At 46.0% G+C, this 9,385-nt stretch overlaps 1 protein-coding gene across 1 annotated transcript in view; it reads left to right on the plus strand.

Annotated features, from left to right (window-relative positions):
* The window catches only part of mpp7b (MAGUK p55 scaffold protein 7b), a 58,056-nt gene extending 50,135 nt beyond the window's left edge, over positions 1 to 7,921 (plus strand). Inside the window, exons 16-18 of the mRNA XM_047806332.1 lie at positions 3,455 to 3,563; positions 4,980 to 5,123; positions 7,140 to 7,921. Coding sequence (XP_047662288.1) covers positions 3,455 to 3,563; positions 4,980 to 5,123; positions 7,140 to 7,313 — 427 coding nt within the window. The 3' untranslated portion in view covers positions 7,314 to 7,921. The remainder of the gene's footprint in view (positions 1 to 3,454; positions 3,564 to 4,979; positions 5,124 to 7,139) is intronic.
* The last annotated feature ends 1,464 nt before the right edge of the window (positions 7,922 to 9,385 follow it).

Raw genomic sequence — 9,385 nt, forward strand, 5'->3', positions numbered from 1 at the left:
TATAACGCCACAGCGCTCGCTCTGTGAAAGTCAGGCAAGTGGATACTTCCTGTCAGTTTCTGGTCACGAATCTAAACCTTAAGAAGGATCCAGTGTGCGTGTGTGTGTGTGTGTGTGTGTGTGTGTGTGTGTGTGTGTGTGTGTGTGTGTGTGTGTGTGTGTGTGATATCATTTCCAGGAGAGTTATTCGGTCAGAACTTTGGTTGATGATTGTGACTGATTGAAGAAGCAGAGACACTGATGAGTTTTGTGTTCCTTAGTGTTTATGGCAATAAACCGTGGCTGATATTTCAACGTTAACACAATCAGTTCTTTCATCTAACATGCACCGGGGTTGGGGGCGGAGTCAGGAAAGATTCGTTCCGGAACCGGGAACGCCGGGAACGCCCGGGCACGGAGCGGGAACTAAAGGTCTTCTCGGGTGTAAAGAAATGTAACCCGACCCGAAGTGACCCGAAACACTTTTTACCCGAACCCGACGTGTATATATTTTTTTTTTTTTAAGAAAGACCCGACCCGAGACAAACCCGAAAAAATACACCCGAGTCCGACCCGACTCGTTGGCTTTTTTTTTTAACCCGACTGGACCCGAGTGTTGCGTAACTCTACACTAAAGTAACCGCTACAGCGTGGATCCAAAATTGATTGACAGGTCTGTTTCAACGAAAATTAGCTTACCGCCAGCCACACGTCGTCAGCCACACGTCGTCAGCCACACGTCGTCAGCCACACGTCACCAGCCACACGTCGCCAGCCACATGTCGCAAGCGGTCTTGGCAAACAGAGGAGAGGTTGGAAAAGGACCCGAGTCGATGCACACACACGAGATACAGTAGTTCGGGTCTTCTCGGGTCCGTTCGGTAAAAACACATTCATTTTAAATGACCCGAGACCCGATGCCGCTATTATTATACCCGACCCGTGTCCGAGGCACACGTCAAACTTTTAGACCCGAACCCGCTCGGATCTCGGACCTGGGGATTTCAGATCTAAGTGGACCCGTGAAGACCTCTAGCGGGAACGTCGCCGAGCGCCATGTGATCATACACACGCTGGTTAACATCTACATCATGATCTGATGCTCTGATGGTGTTTTTTAGCTCGGAGGAGGATCTTGGAATTCCGAAATTGATCGGTAAAGTATTTAAGGAATATCATGTAAAGAAGTAAAGAATGTCTTTGTTATCAGAGCCAGTTGATACCAACCCTAACCCTAGTGTTACCTCCTGTAGTGTGTGTGTGTGTGTGTGTGTGTGTGAGAACCTGTTCTGACTTCCTCCTGTTCCTCTCCACATGAGGTTTTTCTTCTTCGGTCAGATTTTCCCTACAGCACTAGGGACAATATACGGTATCCGTAGCAGCTCAGATTTATCTTCCACACTAAAATTCCGCGTAAGATTCTCAACAGAGGGACAAACACATGTCTCACTTGGTCAGACTCGAGGCTTGATTGGTCGGAACAGTTTCCCATCTAATTACAAGAGACTTTCTGATGATTTGGGAATATTTGATATGGAAGCATCCGTCCGTACAATCCATAATTTCCTCTTCCATCAATTAGTGAGCCGTAACTGACACACACACCCACACACACACACACACACACACACACACACACACAATCATTTGCGCCGTATGTGACTTACGATACTCACCTAGAAATAAGCGTTTGGAACTGATGAGTTCATCCCTGAAATTCCCTCTGGCTCGGCATTCCGACGTTAAAAGCCGGAGCCATGAGCTCTTCTTCGTCTCTACACTTTAACACACTTACACAACAGTAAACAATCACGGGTCGTCTTTATTTTCTTTTTTTCCAGCGAGAATATGATGGAAAAATTGTATCCATTGTAAGAATGATTCATGCAGCGTGAAATGTGTTTTGTGTGCAACGTCTGAATTTAAACCAGTTATCCGTTTGCTCCGTTTCAAAATCGGATAATCCGTGGAATCCGGTGCCAGAGCGATGGATTGGCTTGTTTTCTGTGCTAAACTGACAATCTTATGGAAAACATTGCATTTTTGTGCTTTATCTTCCTCACGAGGCTTGTACTGGAAGTTTTGGCACCCCCCGTCCGTCCTAGCGATGGCCCAGACAGGTGGCTCCAATTTAAAGTGTAACATTGTAGATTAGATAAAGCCGCCGTGTGCCAAAACGTCTGGAAGCAGGATCTCCTGAAAAAGCGCTACAACCGACTTCAAACGATCGCGCCGCTCGCTCCGGTGGAAGCTGAAGCGTTATTATCTCCTACATGAAACCAGAACATGAGATGAGAGGAGTACGATGTGGCAGCTCGATGACGGTTTGGGTCATTTCCCAGTTTCCCCTCACCATCTAAATACGGGTTTAGATCAGAGCGTGAGCTTTAGCGCTCTCTCTCTCTCTCTCTCTCTCTCTCTCTCTCTCTCTCTCTCTCTCTCTCACACACACATGCCACATCTTACATGCAAACTGACCGCAGTCGATCTGGCTGCAGTTCACATGACATGCGAATGGTTCTGGTCCGGTTTCCACACTTTGACAGAGATCCGTAAGTCAGTCGGAGGTGACGACGGATCAGGGCCGAGCTCGGGATTAAGTGCGAACTTCCTAAAGCTCTGGATAGTCTTCTGTCAGCATGGTGTCAAGAGTAAAACTCTGTAAGCACTGGGACATGAAGTGAAGTTAGGAGCCTTGATTTTGTTCAAAAGTACTTTAGGTTTTGAAACTCGAAAAAACAAAAAAACAAAAAAAACACGTATGATTAAACATATGATATGAAAGCTCGGTTGGAGTTTCAGTAAACTGAAAAGGTTTCCTGAAAGGAAAAACACTCATTCACACACACACTCTCATTCACTCACACACACACACACACACACTACGGATAATTTTCCAGAGATGCCAATCAACCTACCATGCATATCTTTGGACCGGGGGAGGAAACCGGAGTACCCGGAGGAAACCCCCGAGGTACGGGGAGAACATGCAAACTCCACACACACAAGGTGGAGGCGGGAATCGAACCCCCAACCCTGGAGGTGTGAGGCGAACATGCTAACCACTAAGCCACAATGCCCCCCACCCTTGATGTGTCTTATGGTGCATTCAAGCCATCAAGAAATATACCCTGGATTTCTGTGAGCTCATCGTTTCCACGTCGTCGGCGTGTCAGTCAGTAAACACGGTGGATGCAGCGAGAACTGAACGTTTCATCGTTTCTGAAGTTCATTTCGGTGTCTTCCGTAGTGTTCGGTTTATGCAGCAGGTTAATAAAATCTAAGCAAATAACTTCAAATGGAAGGAAATGTTTCCCAAATACAAAGAATCCAGGAGAACTTGAACACACAGTTCCGTTCTGTAGAAGTTCTCTGAACACCATTAAACATCCTTCTCTGAACTTCAGCTTCTTCCTTTAACCATGGCACAGATTCTTAGATGTCTGAATTCCCGATGTCTTGTTTGTATCACCAGGTTTATCGAGTACGGAGAACACGGCGGGAACTATTACGGCACCAGCCTGGATTCGGTCCGCAAGGTTCTAGCGGAGAGCAAGGTGTGCTTGTTGGATGTGGAGCCCCATGTAAGTGGTAGAATGTGTGTGTGAGTGTGTGTGTGTGTGTGTGTGTGAGTGTGTGTGTGAGTGTGTGTGTGAGAGTGTGTGTGTGTGTGTGTGTGTGTGAGTCAGAGTGAGTGTGTGTGTGTGTGTGTGTGAGTGTGTGTGAGTATGTGTAAGTGTGTGTGGGGGTGTGTGAGAGTGTGTGTGAGAGTGTGTGTGAGTGTGTGAGGGTGAGTGTGTGTGAGTGTGTGTGTGAGTATGTGTGTCTGGGTGTGTGAGTGTGTGTGAGTGAGAGTGAGTGTGTGTGTGTGTGTGTGTGTGTGTGTGTGTGTGTGTGTGTCTCTGTGTGTGAGTGTGTGTGTGAGTGTGTGTGTATGTGTGAGGTGTGTGTGTGAGTGTGTGTGTGTGTGAGTGAGTGTGTGTGTATGTGTGTGTTTGAGTGTGTGTGTATGTGTATGTGTGAGGTGTGTGTGTGAGTGTGTGTGTATGTGTATGTGTGAGTGTGTGTGAGTGTGTGTGTGTGTGTGTGAGTGTGTGTGAGTGTGTGTGTGAGTGTGTGTGAGTGTGTGTGTGAGTGTGTGTGTGAGTGTGTGTGTGTGTGAGTGTGTGTGTGAGTGTGTGTGTGAGTGTGTGTGTGTGAGTGTGTGTGTGTGTGTGTGAGTGTGTGAGTGTGTGTGTGTGTGTGTGTGTGTGTGTGTGTGTGAGTGTGTGTGTGTGTTAAATGGACCAACAGTTCATGGACGATGTGCCAGAGAAGCCCTGTATTATTCCATAACTGCTTATTAAAGAGATGGTACAAACATGGTGATTATGACAAGTCATTCAGATCTCGCACACACACACACACACACACACACACACACACACACACACACACACACACACACACACAGAAAGAGACAGAGAGAAAAAGAGAGAGGTCCATATTACATGTCATGTTTGTTGACTTTGGAGCTGAGGGCATGGGCAGGAATGATGTCATTCTGCTCGGGGAGCGTCTGTCAGCCCTTCTCCAGTTGGTACATTTCCTCCGGTGTGATTATTTTTCACCAGCTTGTAACATTTATAGCAACATTCTCTCTACATTAATGAACACACACACCGCAGGCATCATGTACGAAACGCCGGCGCGAGCCTCACACAGCATCGTCCTGCCCTGATTTACTCAAATGTTCCATGAAGTTTTTCTCTTCTTCATGGCTTTGTTTTTTTGTATCTGGTGCAAGAAAGTGAAATGAACTTGCGGTATTAGGGAACGAAGCGGCCGACGGCTGACGAGGAGAGCAGGCACGCGAAGTCGGCGCGTCGCTGGCCGAATGGAAACACAAGCACAGCTCACATCGACACGCCGCGTGCCAGTTTAATGATTTAATGACTAACGTAGCGAACTCAAACGTCTCCTAATACGCTAACCAAACTGTTTTCTCGTCTTGTCTCAAGGCTGTAAAGTTGTTGTACACAACAGAATTCAAACCGTATGTTACGTTCGTTAAACCTCCGGCGATCGAACAGCTGAGGCTCAGCCGGAGAAAAGCGAAGATCCTGGCCAGCTGTGACGAAGCCAAGCCAACGAGGACGTTTATGGTAAGGCCGGGTCGATAAGTAATGCTTTCGACTGTAACGGAACGTGTCTTTAATTTGCAGCTGAACTGATTTTTTTCCAACAGGAACAACAAACTCCGCGTGACCATTTAGCAAACTGTTCACCACAGGGGTTGTCCATGAGCTGAGACATGTCTATTAGTAAATTAGTCTAATATGCTGTGACATATAAAGCAGAAGACAATGAATGTGGACACAGGGAACCTGGAGACTGTCCCAGGTGATACCCATGGGGCACTAGGCAAGGGGACACTCTGGACATGGTACCAGATCATCACAGGGCAAAATCACACACAATCTCGTACACACACCAGAGACAATCGAGATGCTAATCATCCAACAACACAAGTCTTTGGACTGGTGAAGAAAGGGAAGGGAGGAAACCCCCAAAGCACAGGAAGAACCTTCAAACTCTGCCCAGACAAAGCGGAGGTGGGACGCAAACATGCCGAACACTAAACCAGGCAATTAGGTCTTCAATATTTTTTTAGGTGCCAAACGAAAGACGTGGTTTAAGAAAAAAAGAGAAAAGCCTGAGGCGAGAAGGTTCAACGTTTCAGATTATCGGGATTTAAACATATACAGATTCTCTCGATAGCTGCTGTTAAACCTAGCAATGAAAAGCTCTTAGTGCATCATGAGCATGTTTAAAATAAACCCACGATGTCTCTTGCAGCTGGAACCGCTCTCATGATCACTGCATAGACGAGGCTTAAGATTTTCCAAATGAGAAAAATAAACCGGTTCCACTAGTTCGATCTGATAGATCCATTTAAACAAGGCTATGAGTTTACAACCCGACAATTTACAATTTTCCCCTTTTACAATCTGCAAGCTCTACATTTCCACCACATGACAGACTTTAACCTGCTGCCAAAGGGGGACACGGTGGCTTAGTGGTTAGCTCGTTCGCCTCACACCTCCAGGGTTGGGGGTTCGATTCACACCTCCGCCTTGTGTGTGTGGAGTTTGCATCTTCTCCCCGTGCCTCGGGGGTTTCCTCCGGGTACTCCGGTTTCCTCCCCCGGTCCAAAGACATGCATGGTAGGTTGATTGGCATCTCTGGAAAATTGTCCGTAGTGTGTGAGTGTGTGAGTGAATTAGAGTGTGTGTGCCCTGTGATGGGTTGGCACTCCGTCCAGGGTGTATCCTGCCTCGATGCCCGATGACGCCTGAGATAGGCACAGGCTCCCCGTGACCCGAGAAGTTCGGATAAGCGGTAGAAGATGAATGAATCACCGAGTGAACCTGCTGCCAGTAAATAATCATGTATGCCCCAGACCCGGACTGCGTCTCGACCCCGTTTTTGGGGCCTGGATGTCTTTTTAATGGCAAAGGTCTCCTTAAAACCCCTCCAGGGTGGGCTGCAGGTGTCCTCGAAGCAGTTTCTCCTGCCCTCTGCACTGGCTTCATGGGATTTCTGGTGAGTCGTCGGACAGGAGTTTGGAGGTCTGGATGGAGAGGAACCATATGGATCACTCACACTGGAGCATCTTAAGCCACCCCAGGGTCTTATAAAAAGCCCTTGAAGGTCATCCCACACACCTGGATGTCGTTTTATATACCGTCAGAGTCTGAGGTGACGTCCGAAGCGTCGCTCGTCTCGGCTTTCCAGATTAACCTGTGGATTAACGTCTATGATTTTTAAATAAATGAATTATTGGACTTTTGGTCACAATCCCATTCTATTCCACTTCGACTCTTGGTGTTTCGTGCACGATATGAAATATCTTTATGAGAAAAATCCGGACATATTTATGAGGACCGTACCATAGCACGTGCAGTTTCAGGAATCCATAAATCTTCGTTTTTCCGTTTTTAAATATGGCGGACGCTGTCATTGTTGGACCGGTGACCAGTACTCTGTTTAACCAGATCCACATTAGCTGGATTAAACTGCACCGTTCCTTTTTCTTTCTTTTTTATTGTACAGTGCATTAATCACTCGGCTAATTCTTTACAGCTGTGAAACCCTACTGACATTTTACATTTTTACAGGAGGCAGACTTCAAGGAGATGATTAACACTGCACAGGATATGGAGGATAATTACGGCTACTTGTTTGAGAAGATCATCATCAACGACGATCTGGCCGCGGCGTCCGCCGAGCTGAGAGCCGAACTGAAGAAGCTTGAAAAGGAAAGCAACTGGATTCCTAAAATATGGGCTTAAATACTGTGAGGAGTCATATCATGAATCATAAATCATGAATGAGTCATGAATCAGCAAGTTAGATATTCAATTCAGTTCAATTCCATTCGTTCGTCTAGCGCATTTAACAACCGACATCGTCTCAGAGCAGATTTACAGAAATATAGAAACGTTTGAATGTTTGGAATGAAATGACTGTTTATCTCTAAAATCTATCCTTAATGATCAAGCCTGAGGTCATGGTGGCAAGACAAAAACATCCCTGAGATGATATGAGGAAGAAACCTTGAGAGGAACCAGACTCAGAAGGAAACCTCATCCAAAGATGGCGTGATAGTCTCCAAAATCTATTTTCAGAATATATTATTATTAATTCCTTGAACTGAGGTTGCGTCGGTCAGCTTTGTGCTCGGGTCTTCGTCGGAGAACATCTGTAGATGTCGGCAAGAAGGGATTAGTGTTAAGTCTGTAATGACTCTGACCTGTTGGTTCATTAGGAGCTTTTGATTGGAGTTTATTCCACTCACCTATAAACAGTTGTAGAAAGGACATTATGTACATTTACATTTTTCCTGTCCGGTGTCCCACAAATGAGGATGAGGTTTACTTGGGTTAGGGTTAGGGTTAGGGTTAGGGTTACTGTTAGGGTTAGGGTTAGGGTTAGGGTTAGGGTTACTGTTACTGTTAGGGTTAGGGTTAGGGTTACACTAACACAAGTCTGGTTCCTCTCAAGGTTTCTTATGCCCCTTTCCCACCGAGGCAGTTTGAGTGCAGGTTCGGAGCCTAATTTAGAACCAGTTCTTTCTGTTTCGACCGCCAAAGCACCGGCTCTGAACCAGGAAAAGTGGTTCTTAAGTAGCACCAAAACGTTGCTGGTGTAGACTTAAGAACCGCTTGTGTCAGGAGCTGTGGGCGGGGCTACTGTTAGCGCATTTGATAATGTACCTTAAGTATAATAATGTTTAATACACTTTTACTTTACCGCGATATGATACATTATCAGCACACATGATAGTAGGTGGCTACATGCTAAGGCTAACTTTTTTCTGTGTTAATGATAAAATAACGTTATGTACTTTATCGATCACAACCTCCGTTTATACAGATTACACGGAGCCGCACGTACACATTTTATTCGCCGCGTTTGGATGCTAATGTAGGTTCACAAAGCCATTACAAAACATTACAAAAACATTAACAGCAAAGCAACATCCGCCATTGTTGTGTTTGTGTTTGCCGCTGCTGCGCTAACGTTGCTGCGCTAACGTTGCTGCGCTAACGTTGCTGTGTAACGTGACACGTATACAGTGACGTCACACTCGGCGCTGTGATGCTCTCTAGGCGGTGGAAAGGCAAAGCGGCACTAGCGCTAGCTCTGAACCAGCACCCGGTTCTTTCCGGTGGAAAAGAGGCATTAGTTAGTAATAAACTAATCATCAGCTTCATGATGTCAGGAGACACTTCATTCTTCTTCATTCTTTTTTCCTTCACTTCCTGAAGTGTTTTGTTCTTCTTATAACACAGTGGTTTGATTTAATAAAAAAAATACAAATCAAAAACATGTAATCTTTTTTTATCCATTTCTAGTTATTGTTACTGATGTGGAAATTTCTGAAGAGTTTCCGTGTCGGTAAACATACAGCTTTACCTCAGACTAATTTCACTGTATGATTAATTACAGGGGGGCACGGTGGCTTAGTGGTTAGCACGTTCGCCTCACACCTCCAGGGTTAGGGGTTCGATTCCCGCCTCCGCCTTGTGTGTGTGGAGTTTCCTCCGGGTACTCCGGTTTCCTCCCCCGGTCCAAAGACATGCATGGTAGGTTGATCGGCATCTCTGGAAAATTGTCCGTAGTGTGTGTGTGTGTGTGTGAGTGAATGAGAGTGTGTGTGTGCCCTGCGATGGGTTGGCACTCCATCCAGGGTGTATCCTGCCTCGATGCCCGATGACGCCTGAGATAGGCACAGGCTCCCCGTGACCCGAGAAGTTCGGATAAGCGGTAGAAAATGAATGAATGAATGATTAATTACACTGGTTTATTAATTTTTTTTAGTCGATTTCTGTTTGGCGGTCATCGTACTAGCCCCAGTAAA

The sequence above is a fragment of the Tachysurus fulvidraco genome, chromosome 22 (assembly GCF_022655615.1).
Source record: "Tachysurus fulvidraco isolate hzauxx_2018 chromosome 22, HZAU_PFXX_2.0, whole genome shotgun sequence".
NCBI lineage: Eukaryota > Metazoa > Chordata > Actinopteri > Siluriformes > Bagridae > Tachysurus > Tachysurus fulvidraco.